This window comes from Crinia signifera, chromosome 2 (genome assembly GCF_055691185.1).
Source record: "Crinia signifera chromosome 2, ASM5569118v1, whole genome shotgun sequence".
Lineage (NCBI taxonomy): Eukaryota > Metazoa > Chordata > Amphibia > Anura > Myobatrachidae > Crinia > Crinia signifera.
In genome coordinates this window covers 58,538,911-58,559,852 of record NC_139218.1, presented here as the reverse complement: position 1 = coordinate 58,559,852, position 20,942 = coordinate 58,538,911, and the positions used below count along the sequence as shown (strand labels likewise).

Genomic DNA, 20,942 nt, shown 5'->3' with positions numbered 1-20,942 from the left:
TGTCGCAAAGTAAAGTACTAAAGAAAACAAATCATATTACAGGCCATTTAATTAAATTAGAAACTCCCCAAATTGCTCATTCTATGACCTTGATGGCTAACCTTGACACTCCAGCTGTTGTTGAACTACACACCCCAGCATACTCTGCTTCAATTTTGCTATTTGGCCATGCTAAATCTGATGTAGAGCATGCTGGGATTTGTAGTTCAACAACAGCTGGAGTATCAAGGGTAGCCATCAAGGTTATATGATGTAGTCATAAATCCTTTTTAATTTGCTACTTTCATCTTATTCTTCTCTTCATTTTCATCCTCTCCTCCCCCCCCCCCCCCCACCTTATTGAAATGTAATGATTTAAAAATGAAACAAAAAGAAACTGCACAAGCATTTTAGGGAAGGCTGTGTGATATCATCGTCAGGCCAGATATGCCTGTATTCATTGCAGCCACTGAGTAAGTCCAGGACTATGCTGCACTTGCGATGAGAGGTGACCAGTGTATAAATCAATAGATGGTAAGTGGTTTGCAACAGGATTTGGATCTTTTTCGATCGGCTGTGAATTTGTTGCTAACCGTTAATTCGCAAGACATGATTCACAATAGCGGGGTGGCGTCTACCTGTTCGACACCGGATTCCCGACACAAAAAATCAAAACATGGGCTCTGTAAGTGACCTAATCCTCTCCGACTACCCCCTTATCCTAACCCTCCCTTGCAGCCTAACCTGCCCCCCCCCCCCCTGCAACTTAACCCTAACAATCCCCGCTAGTGCTTAAACTTAACCCCAGATCCCCGGCCTGACCCTAACCACCCCACATACTCACCAATTAGGATGCAGGCTATCGGTATTCCATTGCTGCCATCCTGATCCCTTCCTCCCGAGGTTCTGGCAACTGTCATTTGACAGCAGTCGAGATTCCGCTGTCAGTATATTACACCCCGGCATCCTGAAACCAGGATGCTGACTGTCTGCACCCATTCTTCAATTGTCTTTGATTTGCAAGCTTTCAGTTATACTTTCTTGTACCCCTATCAGCCTCTGTGATTAACAGTATTTAGGCAACACAAAGCTAGAACGGTGTCAGCACACAATGCGTATACAACAGTGAATAATGATCCTACTAGGCACGTGCCATTTCAGCTCTGTGCGACCCATAATTACCTGAGACCACACAGATTCATTAAAAATGAAAGGCAATAGTTTTATGCTGCGTGCTTGTTTTATGGATAGCTTTTCCTTGTGTCTAATAGTCTAGCAGTGGCAGTTTGTGACCATAGCTTTCCACATTTTGCAAAAATTGCAAACACTAAGGGAAGCATATATCAAGCCTTGCTTTGATATAACGTTAAGTAGTTGCCCAAAGTAGTCAATTAGTTTATGTCTCTAAAAGACTGCGCTAAACTCAATACAAAAAACTAATGCTAATTTGGTAAGAGAATGGGAAACTGTAAAAAAAAAATGGTTTGTAGCAAAACTATGTTTACCGCTCCTTCGAGTAAATCTGGTACTGGATTTTGTGAAACTTCAATCCAGAGACTAGCCCTATCGTGTTGGTGCTGTGGTGGAAATCTTCACTGGTGATGGCTGTTTTTTTCTCCTGTTGCTGGAACAGATGATATGTCCCCTCTGTTGTCCTTCTAAATCTTTATTGTTAAAACCAAAACCGGATATACAGATCTGGGATTTCCTGTAGATGTTGGCGGCCAGCACATGTATTCTAGGTAAGATTTACAGTGCATAAAAATCTTTTTAATCAGGATTTTAATATTCCTGATATCTCAGGTATCACATTCATATAGGTGCATTGTGTTCAATTATTCCATAAAAGCATTCAATTATATGTTATTGTTTAAATTTAAACCAAAAGGATGTTGTGTAATTAGCTCAAAAATCCAATTTTTCATTATTTTTGAGGCTTAAACTGATATTGCGTCTACAATTTTTTATATACTTTTTCTATAACTATACATTTTAGTCCTAGCAGATTTATGTTAAGCTTCTCTAGAAAATATTTTGACATGCTATGTGCAGGGCCGGTGCAAGGCACCGGAGCGCCCCAGGCGAGGGGGGGTGGGGCGCCCCGGTGCCTAGGGGGGGGTACCTGCGGTGCTGTGTGATCTGGCGGTGGGGTCCCTGCAGTGATGCGCGCTATCCGGCAGCCAAGCGGAGGCGCGGGAAGCGCTGATGGGTTTGAAAACTCGCCGCACGCTGATTGGCTGAATCGCAGCCAATCAGCATGCGGAATGTTTTCAAACCCAGCAGCGCTTCCCACGCCGCCGCCTGGCTCCTGGATAGCGCGCATCACTGCAGGGACCCCGCCGCCAGATCACACAGTGCCGCAGGTACCCGGCACGGACACCCCTGCAGCCTCCATGCGAGAGGCGAGGGGCGAAGTGCCGCCCTCCAGTGGCTGGCGCCCTAGGCAAATGCCTAGATTTGCCTAGTGGTGGCGCCGTCCCTGGCTATGTGTGATCAGACCTTGGTTGATGTTATATACACTAGTCTGATCTTTGCATTCCTCTTTGTTTGACGAACATACTGGAGACAACAAGGGCACTCTAATAAGTATATTTCTTCCTCCAATTAACAAGAGATGCATTCCTTGAAGTTGAATATTTTTCCAGTTTTATTTGATTTAAAAAAATATTTGGGGTTATGTAGATTAGATATTGCTGTTTTTGCATGCTTTACATTTTAGGCAGTGACAAAATCCTTTTGTTGTTTGTAATTCTTTTGTGGTTTCTACCGGTAGAAAAGCTTCTTACTAATTTTTTTACTCATTTTTTTTTCGTTTTGTTTTTCTACAGATGATGCCAGGATGTTCAGAAATGAATGGTCTTAAGTCTGTATCTAATTGTAATATAGGCTAATGTTTCTTAACTATAGCTCCCACTCTTAAAACTGCTGTTGAATTGAGTTATGAAATGGAGTTTATTTTTCTTTTATTCCTTTTTCTTTTTGTTGTGGAACATTTCATTTTTTTCCAGTCTCTTTATTCATTAATTTTTGCAAATGGTGTATTTAATTGGTTTTCCTTATATCCCATTTGAATTAATTTTTGTTTTAGTGCTTCACTTTGTTTCCTAATTACGGTCTCATCAGTGTTTTATTATTATAAAATGTCCAGATGGGATATTTGCAATTCAGGTGTGATGGTGATTATTTGAGGTTGGATGCATATTTTTTCCACAATTTTTTTATATGATTTTTATTTATTTTTATTGTTTTTCTATACAGAGTTCAAGATTCAAGAAAATGTACCTCTGTTTTGCTTATTGTAGTAGTGAATTTATAGATTCAATATGAAAAATACATTGTCTATATATCTCAGCCAACAGTATATTGTTGTCTTCACACTTAGCGACAAATAGGTTTGCATAGCTCGGTGCAAAAGTTGTACCCATTGCGGTACCACATTTTTTGCAGAAAAATTTCCCTTGTACCAGAAACACTTGTGGAATACAGTATGTAATTAAGTCCATGCCTGCCAGGATGACAGAAGCTACGGACCACTTTTTCCCTTTATCTCTCTTAAATAGTTGGTACATTTTCCATGAAAGAACTTATAAATTATATACTTCACAACAATCAGTACATTCTTATCACCCTCCTCTCCAAGGACATTAGGGACTGCATCATTGTCAGGTCTTTCATGTTTCTCCATATGATCATACAGTATGTTGGCTAATATCAAGCCTTGTTTCCTGGCAACTTTGTTTGTCTTTCTATACACACACTTGACCTATGCCACATTATTTCTGTCATTCAAAAACATCACCAAACCCTATAATTTTTCATCTTGAAATAGCTTTTGGCCTTTTACATATGATTTTATTACCTGATTAAGAAACTTGGTGATTATTTGTAATGTTGTAAGTGATGAAGAACAAGCATCCATAATGATAATTCTGCCTTTGCCTCTTGGCATGATGATAAAGCTGCTAGCCTTCTGAGTATCTGTCATCTGTCCAGCCTTCTGAGTGTCCAAAAGGTTAAAAGTTTTTGGCCAATCTACATACATATAGTAGAATGATCTTTGTTTGTGTGTGTGTGTGTGTATGTTCCACGATACCTCTTGAAAGCTATAACTAATTGTCTTCAAACTTTGCAGACTACCTTATCATCTTAAGGAACAAAGATAAGTTTAATTGGACGACTCGTTAAGGATGCTTTTACAAGGGTCCATGCTATTTCTGTTGTTTTCATGCATTGTGCCATTGGAAAGCTTATAACTTTCTGAATACAACCAGGGCTGCTGAAAGTGCAGACAACCTGGGGTAAAAAAAGGGGCATGGTCAATGGGAGGGGTGTGGCCAACTGGACCACACCCCTGTAAAAAATAATTTGCAGGGGGTGCAGGCTGTGTGCTGCTGCTCTCCCCTGCTTTGCATGCGGCACTGAGCAGCGTGTGCTGATTGAGGGAGAGAGGCTGTGCTGCTGCAGCAGCTTCTGCTCTCTACCCCCACATACACGGCCTCTACAGTGGGGAAGGTGGATGTGGGCCCCAGGCCCCTCAATCAGACCCAGGGCTGGGTAAAAAGTACCCTCCCCCCTCTCGATGGCACAGAATACAACACAATAAACAGACTCACTTAAGAGGACCCTTAACCCCTTGGGTGGTAGGTTTGTCTGGGGCAGGACACACCTAGCACAGCAGGTTTGTCCTGCCCCAGGCAAACCCACCACTCAAGGGCGTCCAAACACAGGAATGCCCGAACAGACAAACGGCTGAGCGCCCAAACACCTGAGCACTCTTGAGCCCCCCCAAGTGGCTCAAAATTTCTCCAAGCCAACGCAAACAGTGGAAGCAGGTTTGTCCTGCCCCAGAAATACTCACCAGAGGAGGGGCAGCTGCTGCCTTCTGTAGCAGCCCCTGCTCTCCTGGGGCTGCTGCTGCTGGCTTCCACTGTTTGCGTTGGCTTGGAGAAGTTTGAAGCCACTTGGGGGGCTTAGGAGTGCTCAGGTGTTCGGGCACTCAGCCGTTTGTCTGTTCGGGCATTCCTGTGTTTGGACGCCCGAACAAACAAACGGCCTAGCACAGCCGAACCTGCCCGCAACAGGAGTGGAGGAATAGCGACAAGGGAGATGGTGGTGCACCAGTGGTTCACCACTCGGGGAACCACTTGCGCACCCTTTCTTTACAGTGGCATGCCCATCAATTTCTCAGGAGAGCCCGCTCCTGCAGCGCAGCTCAGCGCAAGAAATTTCTGGTCATACCACCAAAGGCCTATAAGAGTCCAATAAATGAAAAACATTTTCCCTTTACAAAACTTTGGAGAATTTCACTAGTTGGTATAGCCATCAGCAAATGAAATAAAATCATGTCTGATTGGACATGAACTCAGAGTATCAGTCTGATGGCTAGCCTTTAGGATTTGTACAGTACCCACAACTATTTTCATCACAATTCCCCATCCTTGTGTTTTCCTTCTGAACACTTGCAAAAAATGTTTTGATACTGTCTACCAAAAGAAGAATCCAATGCTAATATTAGAATTGGAATACAATGTTAACATTGGTTTTGTGAAAGACTTAAGCTACAGTATATTATCAGGGTTTCAAGTTTTACAAGTAGCATTGGGGCAGATGTATTAAGCCTGGTGAAGAGATAAACTGGAGTTAAAGTGAAAGGAGATAACGCACCAGCCAATCAACTCCTAACTGACATATTTTAAACACAGCTGATTGGCTGGTGCATTATCTCCTTTCACTTTAACTCCAGTTTATCTCTTCGCCAGGCTTAATACATCTGCCCCATTTTCTCTAAGGAGTGAGTTCCTGTGCAATCGACAATGTCTCACTTTTCCAGAAAGAAAGGCAAAAAAGAAGAAAGGAGGAAGCAGTCCTCTAAGCGTTTGGAATCTGATATTTAAAGATAGGGTATTGTTGCGATTTACAGCAGTACCACTGTCCCACCAGTGATGCTGCTTCTCTCCAGTGGTGCTATTGTCCCACTCAGTCTGGTCCCATATGCTGTTTTGTGGGGATACACATGGATGACCGGTGGTTGGCATGCTGGCAATCAGAATACCAATGCTGGTAACCTGAAGGATGGGAATCCCAATGGGGTCAAGTAAGTATACCCTCCACCTGCCCCCCTAACCCTACCCAACCCGCAGCCTGACCTTATCCTCCCCAGTAGTGCCTAACCCTACCACCAGAACCCCACCACCTAAACCTAATGCCTCACCCACCTGACCCCAACCCTTCCTCCCTGCAGTCTAATCCTAAACCCTCCTTGTACCCAAAATTACCCCCCTCTTACCTGGTCAAACCTTTACCCTCCAAAACATACTTGTCGGCAGTCTTGATTCCAGGCACTGGCATCCTCATTCATGTCAGGATTCCTGGCAGTAGTCAGGATTCCGGTATCGGTTTTGTGAAGGTGAAACTGCAGTCTGTATTAATTACCAGAACACGTAGCCACGAGCTACACCTGTAACTGTCTGATTTAAGCCTACTCCACAGTGCTTTATGGGCTGGATCATTGCGTTTCCTGGATTATTTCTAATGCAGCTCAATCTGTTCTTGGACTCCTGGTCTTCGCTTTTCTATGGCTCTACCAGTGCTTTCCAGAATACCTGCTCAGATTTGCTCTACAGCATTCCATTTCCAGTGCTCACAACTATTCTACAGAATTTTCCTTCTAATGCTTTCCAGAATACAGGTTATTGGGTATATCCCTTATCTGTGTATTCCATAAACCGAAATATTCAGAAAACCGTGGTTTTTCATGCTTACTTCGACACCCTTTGTCCACAGCAGTCTTCAGGATCCTCTTCAGCGGCATCTCTGGTCCTAGGTGCATTGCGCGAGTGCACGGGCACACCAGTGATGTCACTGCTTCCGCACTTGCACAATGCACCCCTGGGTCCGGAGATGCCACTGAAGAGGATCCTGAAGGCCGCTGTGGACGCCGGGGTGCACAAAATCCGCAAAAATCCCTTATCCAAAATGCTTGTGGTTCCTTCAGAGAAGGAATACTCAGCCTGTACTTGCATTAACCAAGCATATTTACCAAGTGCATCCTGCTGTTCCACTTTCCAGTTTATCTGCATTTGTCAAATGTTATCTAGAAAACCTGCATCATTAAATGTTTTCAGCACATACAGTATATCAGCAGTGAGTTATCCATTTCTGCACTATTTTCTTAGTGTTGTTCACTATTGAATTTTGGATCATATTTATTTATATCTTCATTGTTGCACTGTATCTTTGTATAATAAACCTCCGTGGTTTTCCTATACCTTCGTAATACTAGAATACGTGTGAGGTTTCCTAGTGACCCTGAAACCTGGCAAAGTATAAAAATAAACCAATGTCACTACATAAAAAACTACGTTTTGTCATCATCTGATGCTGGACACGGCTTAAAGCACAAAAATAACTTAAATTAATTCATAAGTCAAAAAACGTAAAAGTTGACCTTGACAATTCATACATGTATGTCTGCCATTCGTTCACTGACTACCTGCTCATAAATCTGTACAGTCCCATGATTTCTGTAAGGAAGATTTAAGCACTTGTCTAGTCAGTGCATGTGTGTACATGTCATTCCCAGTAGACTGTCTGACTGGATGCACAATATCACTGAGAAATAAAGTATCATTAGGATTCAAGCCCTGTTGTAATACATTATTATCCTGCCTGTCAAACAGCTTCTTACACACACGCGCGCCTATTATGCTGTCAATTATGTGCCCGCCTGTTCTGTTTCTGTGATCATTCACAAGTTGCATAATGCTTGGTAAATGAAAGGTACGTCCTGTACTCACATGTAGGTATTGACCATTATAGTTCGTTTTATTTTGTTACATTTACATGGGTGTTTCTTTGAAGTGTTGGGCATTTTTAAAACACAGCCATTGTGAATTGTAACTGATTTATAACTGATTGCCTATTGGAAATAATAACTCCTGGTAAATCCGCTTCATTTCCATCCTATTATCCTTATATATATCAATGAAGGAGCACTGGGGTAGCTGTTACCAGTGCCATCTTTCCCATTGGGCTTAATGGGTAGTTGGCCCCTAGAAGCCCATCCCAATCGGGAAGACGGCACTGTCCCAGGGAGTGGCTGCAGTTGCGTCCAGGCAGCAGGGATCCAGGCAGATGGGAGCTTGTAGTGCTATGTGCCAGGCAAGAAGCACAGCTGATTTTGAAAAGACTGGCCATATGCTGATTGGCTGAGCATCCGTCCAATCAGCGTCCAGCCAGTCTTTTCAAAATCAGCGACGCTTCCCACCCGCCGCAAATATCGCTACAACAAGCTCCCAGCTCCCGTTGCCCGGATCACTGCCGCTGCTGCACATAGGTGGGTGGCGTTGTTTGGGGGGGGGGGGGGTTTGGGGGGGTGCCCTCAAATTATTTTGCCCAGGGGCTCTAGTGTTAAGACAGCCCTGGCTGTGACCATACTGTGAAATATATTTAGAGAACAGTCCAAGGTTCTCCAGACAGATCTTAATGGAAACATCCTGTTTATTGTGAGACACATATCCTTGTAAGAAGTCCATGCTGTCAATGGGGCATGGTACTGGTGGTAACTCTAGGCTGGGGAGTGTTAGTGCAGTTAGTCCTGCTGTGGGGGTGGCATTAGTAGCTGTCCTCTGTTTTGTCCGATGTCTGTTCACGATCAGGGTCGTGATTGTAAGTAAAGCAAAAAAGACCTCCTCTTGCCAGAGGGTGTAACCATTCTTGTTCAATGTATGCTAATTGCCTTCCTGGCCAGGGGGTATGTTAGAACTAAGTTAGGGGTAATAGTCGGTGTGAATATTGGTGAGTATTCCTACACATTTCAGTATTAAAATGCTTTCTTCAGGGATGTGATTACCATGCATGTTTATGTGATCACATACACCAATATATATCTGTATTTATATGACAGTGTAGTGCCGGCACTCTACCAATTATTCCCAGATTTCTCCACAATGTTTAAATAATTAAGTATTGAGGAATTTAACAATTGCCGGATGTAGAAAATATTAGAAAAATCACTTCAGTTACTCAGACTAATGCTACAGACTGTAGGCTCCATTATAGGAGGGTTCTCCACAAGGCAACCTACTGTAGGTGCCTGACTAGGGCCCAGGAGGCCCCAACGTGCCGTAAAAAAATATCCTCTAATCCAAAACATTCCCAGAGGAGCATTTTGCAACTAAGGCGTGGCTTCTTGACATCACACGGAACTGCCCACACTCCCAAAGTCCCTTTGATGTTCTTTGATAAGATAAAAAAATCTTTGGACTCACAAAATGGTCTCACCCACTGTATGTGGGCAGTCAGTTTACTCTAAATGTGACACAGGTATTAAACCTACTTCCAAAAGACCTAGAGCCTGATTCAGATTTGTACATAATGCTGATGTTTACACAACTGAGCATTTATCAGTAGACTGTGCACGTTCCAAGGTACCCGCAATTGGGAACAGAAATAAAGTGCTATGGATTGTTTCAGGGAGTAAGGGCCCCAAACCAGTATCTTGTCTTCGGCCCCAGGAGGTCTATATTCGGCTCTTGTCTCTGTTATTCTAAAGTTGGGCTTGTGGTCTGGCCTAGTAAAGCTCCAGAGATAGGTAATGGCAGTCATTTTTGTCTGATGGAACTTATAACTATCTCAATAAATAAAGAATTGGTGAAAACATTGATAAATAGACCCATAAGGGAAATGTAAGCAGTGACAGGACATCTGGGTACATTGTATGCAAACATGTGAATGTTTTTTCCCCCTAATTCCCGAGAAAGTTACTATGCACATAGACTTTGGCACAAATTACTTCTTCTATATGATGGTTCTTTCATTATAATTCTATTTAACATTGAAACATTCCCTCGAAATAGGCTCTAGTCATACCATACTGTATATTATTTTTAAGTTTCAGAGAAACCAAATGAATACTATTAGAAATTAGGTAGTTTAAACCTCTGCAATGAGTGTTGGCATGAAGCAACATCACATGACAAGTCTGCCTATAGTGTGGCAGGTTGTGTCTCTGTGTTGGGCTTTATTTAAGAGCTTGGTGCTATGGGCTACGCGTCTTTGTTTCCAGTCTTCCCTTGTAGCTTTTGTTGGTTGGTGATTGATTGTTGGCTATTTTGTGTTAGAAAAGAAAAACGGCTTACCAGTCTGGTTGCAAAAATGTATATTTGGGTGCGCTCCCTTCGTTGACTGGTAGTTAGTCTTACCACATAGTAGCATCAACCAAACGGGTGGGTAGTCAAGTTAGAAGCGAGTGATACCCTTGGTGGTGTTATAGTTGACCACCTTAGGTCCTAACTGCCTTTAATGCACGTTGTTGATTGTTATTGTGGATTGGGCTGATTCTGGTCATCCTTTTTTGGATGTCATATTTTCCCGTAAATAAAATATTTAATGAATAAATAGCTAACAGTTTTTCCTCAGATTTTCTGTCTCTGTGTTGTTATTTATTAGTTTGTGGTAGTTGTTGGGATTATTATTATTATTATTATTATTATTTTATTAGTAGTATAGTAGTAGTAGTTGTTGTTTTAGTAAGTGATTTGCAAACATGATGCACTACAGCTTTTAAAAGTAATTGTGGTACTTGTGTATTATCCCGGCGCCCATCGCATTGAATACCATAAGGCTTAATATGGTATGCAATGAGATGAGATGCGATGCGATGGGACCCGATCTTATACAATTTAAAATTGTATACCATTGTATATTGCAAACAATGAGATGAGATGAGATGAGATATACGATTTTAAATTGTATAAGCATACTAATGGTTGCTTTCAATGTTAATTGGCCCCCATATAAGATTTTTAATTGTATAAGCACCCTTATGGGTGCTTACAATGTTAAATGCACCCCCTCGCCACCCCCACTATCAACGCCAACCCGAAGCGTGGCGAGCGCAGCGAGCCCACGAGGGGCGGCTCTACGCTTCCTCCGACCTTTTCATACCCCCACTATCCATGTCGGCGTTGAGTTGATTTTATATAGTGTGGCGAGCGCACCGAGCCACCGAGCCCGAAGGGTGGCGAGCGCAGCGAGCCCCGCGAGGAGACACGTAATACATGTAAAGTAAAACGCGGCCCCTGGTGGGGCTTGCTGCGCTCGCCACGCTTTGGGCTCGGTGGCTCGCTGCGCTCGCCACACTATATAAAATCAACTCCACGCCAAGATGGATAGTGGGGGTATGAAAAGGTCGGAGGACCACGCTTCGGGTTGGCGTTGATAGTGGGGGTGGCGTGGGGGTGCATTTAACATTGTAAGCACCCATTAGGGTGCTTATACAATTAAAAATATTATTGGGGGGCCAATTAACATTGAAAGAACCCATTAGTGTGCTTATACAATTTAAGATCGTATCTCATCTCATCTCATTGTATGCCATTGTATGCCATATACAATGGTATACAATTTTAAATTGTATAAGATGCCATAAGATGGAAATCGTGGGTGCCGTGCTAATACACAAGTACCGGAATTGTAAGTTAGAAAATATCAGGTCTCACTATGTAAGCCAATATATTTACATACAAATACTGCGATGTACACAATGTGCAAGCGAAACGCACACAAACATACAATTAAATAATAGAATCAATAAACTGCAGTTCACGAAACACATAATGGTTCCAAACCCATAAACAAGAGGATCACAGTAAATCAGTTTGGCAGACTTCCCTTTTGGCTCGCTGAATTTGACATATCCCCTTTGACTCACGCAGCTTCGGTTTAAGTATAAACATTTCCTACATACTTGTGTTTGAATTTAATTTAGATATCACTTCTTTTTTCTTACCCAGAGCAGCAAATGTGTCTCTCAGGTCTCCTTTATCAATGAAGCCGTCTCTGTTCTGGTCCATAATGGTGAAGGCCTGGTGAAAAGGAAACGGCACATTAGTTAGATCCGCAGGATCTCCCATCCACTCTGATCCTCTCTTACAGCCTGTGACACATTTCACTTTCAGTTAAAAATAAGCAATAAACAAAGCCTCTGTGAATTACACACGTTTAGTATGCTAATGAATCCTGACAAGGGGTTTAATTAAAACACAATTAATCCAACCCAAATTCCTTGAACTAAATTAATACTAGACACTGTATGCTGCTGGATGGGTGCCAATATACCATTACATGCAGCCAGCAATAACTGTATACTGGAGTTAGACAGGACAGAGCACCTAGGGCTATAAGAGTATAAAGCACTAAACGCACATTGCAAAATGACAGCAATTTCTTTCCATTTACAGTGTAATACTGTGTAGCAAAATCAGTTGCTCTGTAATATTATTGTGTACTACATAAAGGGGTGTGGTATAGCGGTCTGACAATCGGGATCCCGGCGGTCAGTATCCCGACATCAGAATCCTGACTGCTGGTGCTCCGACAGAGGGGCGAGTGCAAAGAAGCCACAGGTTCTATTCTTCCTCTATGGGGGTCGTTGACCCCCACAAGGGAGAATAGCCCCTGTCATTCGGGATCCCGAATGTCGGGTTTTAAAACAGTCAGGATTCCAATGTCGGAGTACTGACCGTCGGAATCTCGACTGTCGGGCATTCATCCGGAGTGTGAAGGAGGGTTCTGTAACCAAACTACAGATACTATACACAAAGCCACTAGTTGTGTGCACTTGTGCAGACTGCAGAGCATACCGAAAGGTGGAGGCCAGATAATGGGCCAAAAGGCCTCAGACTATTGCTGAAGCCTACTTTTAAACTGATCTTTTATGTAGGCAAAGTGATGTGTACTATGTAGGCACTATACATACAGATGGAGCCTTCTTCAACTAGCCTTCTCTGGAGAGCCATGGTGAGCCATGGCTCACCAAGGCCTATTGTTCTCAGCTGCACTACAATAGATAGAACAATACAGTAGTGGATTATCAGAGGATTAAGGCCCTTATTCTGATCGGTGCGGCCAGATCCGAATATGCGGCCAGGACCGTGCGTGCGAAACCCCGCCTTCCATACGGATCACCAACTCCGTCCGTATGCGGTAAGAAGCTGGCCGAACGGACCGCATGTGTATTTTTCACGGAATACGCCTCCTCCATCTCAGGGAACCTCCCCCATCATTCGATGGTCGCAGACCATCGAATGCAGGACCGAGTGGTCCACCAGCTCCCGCAACCTCAGACCACACGGACATTTTTCCGTGCAAAAGCAGGGATCTGGGCGGGCATATGTCCGCCCCCTACACGTGCGTCACGACCGCATTACCATACGTACGCCCAGCGTTTTCATGGGAACGCCCATGAAACGCGGGGTGTAAACATATGGTAATGAGCCCAAACTGCCCTTCACGCCCCTCTCCACCCCCTGTTCGTAGTGTACACATTTCATGCGGAATGTTGCCGTGCGTCCGGCTCGCACATGCGCAGAGACGCCTCTGCACATGCGCAGACACAAAACATCGGCGGCACGAACGCACGCGGATATTACCGCACCAACCAGAATAAGGGCCTAAGTCCGACAGCTCTCTGACTCACTATTAAAGGGCTAGATGAGGATGGCTCTATTTGTATATATATATATATATATATATATATATATATATATATATATATATATAGAGAGAGAGAGAGAGAGAGAGAGAGAGAGAGAGAGAGAGAGAGAGAGGTTCTTTTTAAACTATGTCTTTAATTCTATCTTTAGGTATTGTGAATGTATACAAACCAATCAATACAAAAGCAGCGTTTAAGGAAACAAAGATTGCTTGAAAGCAGAGCACAGAGATCTGATTGCTTGTGCGAAGCCTAAGCCAGTTATTTCCATAAAGCACCACAATAAGAAAGCAGACATGCTGACAGTGCACTATAATTAATCATACAACGAATCACCATTTAGGCGTGAAAACCGTGTAAGAGTGGGTTCAAGGAGTGGGATCATGTTTCACCATTTCAATACATTTCCTCTCTGAATGAACAAGGTGCTGTTCTGTTCCTTTGCCAAACATCACTTTGTCAGCACATATAAAACTACTGATAGACTAAAGTTCTCTTCATAGTTTACATGACCCAACTCAGATTCCACTGTTCTGCTGAATTCCTGGGGTTATACTGTATCTACAAAGGGGCAACTTTTGTAAATTGCTGCTTTTTGGTGGGTTTGGAGTGAAAATCTAAAGTGGCACTAACATTAAGGGCCAGATGTATCAAGCATCAAAAAGTGATAAGATGGAGAGTGATAAACAACCAGCCAATCAGCTCCTATTTGTCATTTTTCAAACCCAGCCTGTAACATGGCAGGTAAGAGCTGATTGGCTGGTTGTTTCCCCTGCTCCAGCCCCCTGTCTGCTCTCGCCCACCCCCTCTGGAGAGTGTGAGTGAAACGCGTTGAAGCCGTTTGCTCCCAGGGTTTGCACATGCGCATCAACGTGCATACACATGCGCAAACCGTACTTGAACAAATGAGTCTGAATCGGACCCTAAATGTTCAGCACAAACAATTTAGACTTGTATTTTGTCTATACATATTCATTTCATATATCAAAGATTGGACCAAATCTTATAACAGCTTCAGGGCCGGATGAACTAAGCTTTAAAATGATAAAATGTAGAGTGATAAACAGCCAGCCAATCAGCTCCTGCCTGATATTTTCACACAGTCTGTGACATGATAGGTAGGAGCTGATTGGCTGGCTGTTTATCACTCTACATTTTATCACTTTTGAAGCTTAGTGCATCTGGCCCTAAGTATTGTCTGATATATAAGTATAGCTTACATATGGTCCAATAGTCTAAATAGTTCTTGATCTTATTACCATTTTTTTAAAGCTGAAATCATTCACAAGGTAAAATCATGTCTTGTAAATGATAAAGTGTGAGTTCGGCCCTCATGCCTCCATTGAACTCAGACGCTATTACATCCCACCATTCAGGGTAAATTTACTAAAGCCTCTAGAAATGCAAGGAAGTCTATCATTTTTTCTTCTACGTCCTGCTCTTTCATTGATAGTAGGTGTCCCCCAACACTTTCTTCTTGGTCCTCTTCTCTATCTCTACAGGTCCTCTCTGGGTGAGCTCATTTGCACATTCGACTTCCACTATCACATCTATGCTGATAACACTGGAGTCTACCGCTCCCGTCCTGACCTCTCTCCCTCTATCCTCACTCATGTCTCCAACTAAGGGGGTTATTTAATCCCACCAGTGACAGTCCGAATTGTCGAGCATTTGTTTTTCTCGTTTTGCTCGACATGAATATTTAGCTCGACAAGTCGAGTTCTCGCCTATTCAAACTGTAATTTCAATCCCACCAGTAACAGTCCGAATTGTCGAGCATTTGCATTTGTTTTTCTCATTTTGCTAACTGAAAATTTAGCTCGACAAGTCGAGTTCTCATCTGCTCGACAAGTCGAGTTCTTCCCTGCTCGACAAGTCGAGTTCTCCCCTAGAGAGGAAAGTGGCAATTGTCAGAGATAGGCTTCATTTTTATAGTCAATTATATAAAAGTAGATATCTTGTTAAAAATGAAAATTCTCCTATAAAAACCATTTCCAAATCAGCAGACTGCACAATGCCGGTATCTCCCTGAAGTCTCAGTACAGGAATGAGGGCTCTGAGGTAAATTGCAATGCATTGCATTGTAGAAGTAAACAAAAGAATGGCAACAAACAAACTAAACATAGGTGTTTGATCAAACCAGAAGTAGACATAAATAGACATGTATACAGAAGACTTTCAATGGGCAAAATGCAGCACAGTGAACATGAAAGGTGAGCAGAAAAAAAGATAATACTTCTTATATGCCAAATGGAATAATTTAAACAAATGCGTAATAATACAAGCTGAAAAGTGATGCTGACAATGGAATAATGGGTTAAAGCATACCATATAAACATGCAGCAAATGTAAAGTTAATCAAAAGAGGAATATTTAGCAAAATATCACAAAGACAGAAGTCAAGATAAGCACTACAAACATTAGTACAATCCTGCATATACATTTAACACAATTTATGAACATGCAACAAGAGAAACTCCCTTGTCACGACAGAAATAATTGTCGAGTTAAATTTGAGGGAAGAGTGATTTCAAACAGTCGAGGTCAGGTGAATTCTTTGACATTGAATAGGCTGCAGGAATTATCTCGACAGATTTTACCCAAAATAACTCGACAAGTCGAGTTATGTTAAACTTGACAGTCGAGCAAACCGAAAACCAAATCAGGCGAGCTCTGCTCGACAAGTCGAGAAAACTAGACAATGAATAGGCGACCTCATAAATAACCAACCTCTCGTTGAGAAAACAACAAAGCTCGACAAAAATAAGGAGCTTGACAGACATTGAATACCCCCCTATCTCTGTCATATCTACTCTTGGATGACCCAGGGCTTTTTTTTAGACTTATAATATCAAAGACTAAGCTGACCTCTTCCCACCCTCCTGCATAAAACCTGACCATCTCTCATCCTTTCCTTCTGTTTATGCTCACTTCTTCCCCTTCTGTGTCACCCCAGTCTGTCTAACCCTCCCCTTTAGAATGTAAGCTCTCACGAGCAGGGCCCTCTCTCCTCATGTGCCTTTCTTAGAATATATAAACCTGTGCCACCCTGATGATTGCTTCAGTGTCCTGTCCCCTGATGCAACTATCCATATTAACCATGTACTTGTCCTAAACTGTCTTGTGCTGTAATTTATCTGTTTTTGCTCATTTGTGTATTGTTAGGCGCTGCAGAACCTTTGTGGTGCCATATAAATAAACAATAATAATAATATTATTGCCTCCCTGAAAATGATAGCTTGAATCTGATTGGTTGCTATGGGCAACATCACATCTATTCATTTTTAGAAGCTTTAGTAAATTTACACATTCGTGTTCCATATTGTTAACTGATATGTGTATCCAATAAATAGAAATGATGAAATAATAAATGTGTTCTTACTAAGTCAAAATATAATTAGAATAAAATATGTGGACTGAAATGTCTCTGTAAGAATTACCTCTTTGAATTCCTGGATTTGGCTTTGATCAAACATGGAGAATACATTAGAGCCGGCTCCTTCCGTCTTCTTTTTTGCTTTCTTTGGAGACTTAAAAAGCAAAGATATATGAGGTTATTATTATTTAACTCAATCATTGATACATTTAAATGGGGCAGATGAACTAAAGGGGCCTACACACTGGGCATTTTCTAAGCGATCTCACTACATCGCTACTTAACCGCTGGGCAGGGCCAGTGTTCTCACCAGAGAACACTGGCCCTGACAGATCGCTCAGCGCACAGCGCTGACACATCACTGTGTACTGAGCGATCTTGCTGAGTATTCTGAGCAATCTAGCATTGTTCAGAATATTTAGCAAATCTAAGCCCCTTAAGGATAGCAGTTATAAAGTACAGAGAGATAAACTACCAACCAATCAGCAGCTTTCTTTCTTTCTTTTTTTTTATACTTAAACCGAAGCTACATGAGTCAACTCCTAACATGGAAATTAGGAGTTGATTGGCTGGTACTTTATTTCTCTCCAATTTATCACTCTCTAAGGCTTAGTAGTACATCTTCCCCATATTATGAACATTAATGCATACATTTTGTTTCATGGCTGATAGCAGAAGTCGTTGTTGTTGTGATCACAACATCACCATTATTACCTCAGAGAGCAGAAAGGTGTGCAGGAATATTGGCAATGTTGGAGTACAGTAATCTACCATGATATTTGCAGCCAAAATTTATGGCCACACATTGTGGCAACTTAAATACGGCACCTGTTTTTTGTTTTCTGGTGAGTCTGCTGGTTCTGCCTCTTTTGCTGGTCCTCACCCCATTTACTGAACTTTGCCTTGACCATTGCATGACTCTGCATCTCAGACTGCTTCATCAAATGTGCCTTGCCTGCTGCTTGCCCTGATTTCAACTGGGGCGGGATGTATTAATATACATCGCCGCCCAGCCGCCGTGATGCTACCGCATATGTACTAAAATATGCGGCTAGCATCGGGGTGCGGTGACAGAGGCCCCCGAGATACCTATAATGTGGTTTGTGGGGGTCTCCATCACATCCAAGTGGCTGACAGTGTCCCTCTGCGTCTCCTCCTCCCCCCTGCAGCCGGATGTCCTCCCAGCTGTGACACCTCCTGGGGGAGGAGGAGATCGATGGAGGACAGGAGGGGGGGTCGTGCAGACGGCGGGCAGCGATAGAAGCCCATACCCTGCCCGGCGGAGACGGGGCAGATGGGTAATGGTACATAGGAAAATGCGGTAAAACCCCCATTTTACCGCATTTTCCCTTTAGTACATCCCGCCCATGGTTTACTGGACTTTGCCTTGCCTGCTGTCTGCCCTGACCTCATCTGGTTTACAGGACTTTGCCTTGCCTGCTGTCTGCCCTGACCTCATCTGGTTTACTGGACTTTGCCTTGCCTGCTGTCTGCCCTGACCTCATTTGGTTTACTGGACTTTGCCTTGCCTGCTGTCTGCCCTGACCTCATCTGGTTTACTGGACTTTGCCTTGCCTGCTGTCTGCCCTGACCTCATCTGGTTTACTGGACTTTGCCTTGCCTGCTGTCTGCCCTGACCTTGCATTGTTTGATGGATTTTTTCTCCATCACTTTGGCAAATGTTTCCTGCCTGTCTATATGCAGCCACTGGAAAATATATCCTTTATCATATCATGAGAACCTTGCTATCTGTCTTCCTTCTACTATGATCCCATCCACTTCATCTATTCCACAGAATCCTGAAATAATAAGGGGGGGGGGGGGGGGATTTACTAAGATGGGAGTCCTTTTCAGATATGACAACCAATCAGAATCTACTTCATATTTAATTAGCACCTTCGAAAAGATGATAGATATTATCTGATTGGTTGCCCATAGATACAGCCCATGTAAAACAGAAATCCCAACTTAGTAAAATTCCCCCTAAGACTCTACTACTTTGGCCTGAAGACTTTGGGAGCATTCAGCTATCTGTGAGCATATTGCTCTATACAGAAAAGTCAATTTTCTATAATTCAAGACTTCTTATTACAGATCTTATTATGTCCATGGAGTTAATAATAAATACAAATTAAGGTAAGTAATAGTATAACATAGTGGCCAATTTATCATCCTGAATAGTTTTGTAATATACTAAGGGCCAAACTTCAAAAAGTGATAAAATAGAGAGTGATAAACAACCAGCCAATTAGCTCTCACAAACCCAGCCTGTGACATAACAGTAAGTAGCTGATTGGCTGGTTGTTTATCACTCTCCATTTTATCACTTTTTGAAGCTTAGTGCATCTGGCCCCAATACTGATATCTCAACTAAGGGAGCATTTGACCACCAGGCCACACTTCTACAAATCTGTATTGCGCAGTCAGGAATTAGTTATTACCATCCAGCAGGATAATATACGTGCCGGTTATTTCTCACTAGCTACCTCATAAATAATGTCTTTTATAGCCTTTTATTATTATTAATAGGGTGCTTGTTCTGTGGAACCATAATTGTTTAAATAGCTAGAATATGAAGCCAGATCTATACTAGGTTTGTTTTATTCACCAAGAAGTCATTTCCGATAAAACTATTCTAAGTAGCATATGGCATATATTGTATTATTTTACTCATGCAATATGCATATTATTTTAAGTGTTTTAGCAGTTTGCGAATATTAGCTAACTCCTAAACATAAGTTCCTTTAGTAACCGATGTTTTTGGAATGGGGGTGGAGAGCTTATAGATCTAATAACTGTTATAGGATCTTCTCTATATAAATAGATATAGATATATCTTATATCATAAGCAGCAATCCCAATTGTAGCAAAGTTCCAAATATAGCAAAGTCCATATCTGAGTACTAAATTACATGTTTGGCTGGAAAACACTGTAGCATAACATTTTCTATGCAGCTACAGTCCTAATTCTATACAGTATATAAGCATGCTGCATATCATTTTAATCAGTAGAAGCTGCTTGTGCATCCACATTATATCATACCAATTTTATGAACTAGGCAAGATTTTGGCTGGTGCTCCTTCATATCATGTTGTGAATAAGATACATTTTACTGGAAATTTGTGCAAAAAAATACATGCCTGCAAATTTTGCAAATGGACAAATCCATGCAGGTGGGACAGATGTAACATCATGTGCAGAGAGAGTTAGATTGGGGAATAATATTGTTTCGGTGCAGGGCAAATATTGGCTGCTTTATTCTTACACTGCAATTTAGATTTCAGTTTGAACAACCCCCACCTAAATCTAACTCTATCTGCACATGTCAAATTTGTCTCACCTGCAGAGCCGGCCCTATCCAATTTTATGACCTAGGCAAGATTTTGGCTGGTGCCCCCTCATATCATGTTGTGAATAAGATACATTTTACTGGAAATTTGTACAAAAATGATGTGTACCGATCAAAGTATATTTGTAAGGTTAGAATTAATTTTAGAAATGTTTATTTGTTACAAAATTCCTGTAATTGTGTAGTTGTAAGTTATTTTCATCATTGCTGAATACAATTCGGGTGTGGTAAGACTCACCGACAGTCGGGATCCCGACAGTCATTATCCCGACGTCGGGATCCCGACTGCCTGGCCACAGACAGTGTGGCCAGCGCAACAAAGCCCCTTGCGGGCTCGCTGCGCTCGCCACGCTGCGGGCACGGTGGCGAGCGTAGCTCGCCACCTATTCTATTCTCCCTCTATGGGGGTCGTAGACCCCCACGAGGGAAAATAGCCGCCGGCCGTCGGGAACCCGGCCATCGGTGTTTTAACAGTCGGGATCCCGACGTCGGGTTAATGACTGTCGGGATCCCGTCCGGCACCCATACAATTCACCCCAAAAAAACAACTCTAGCTATGTCTAGTTACAGTATGTCTATCTTTATAGAGCTGTTTTGTGTGAGACTTTCTAACTTGGCTCCTATTGTATTGGCCCAGTTGTATTTTTAACATGGGCTAATGACCTGGGTCTGACTTTTTGCTGGCTGCTCTTATTTGGAGCCGAGCTCCACAGACTGAACACAGATAATAGGCCTAATTCAG

General features: G+C 42.4%; 1 protein-coding gene across 1 annotated transcript in view; it reads right to left on the bottom strand.

Annotated features, from left to right (window-relative positions):
- The window catches only part of MYL10 (myosin light chain 10), a 74,550-nt gene that overhangs the window by 26,500 nt on the left and 27,108 nt on the right, over nt 1-20,942 (bottom strand). The window contains exons 2-3 of the mRNA XM_083170978.1: nt 16,915-17,004; nt 11,771-11,846 (exon numbers count right to left, since the gene is read on the bottom strand). Coding sequence (XP_083027104.1) covers nt 11,771-11,846; nt 16,915-17,004 — 166 coding nt within the window. The remainder of the gene's footprint in view (nt 1-11,770; nt 11,847-16,914; nt 17,005-20,942) is intronic.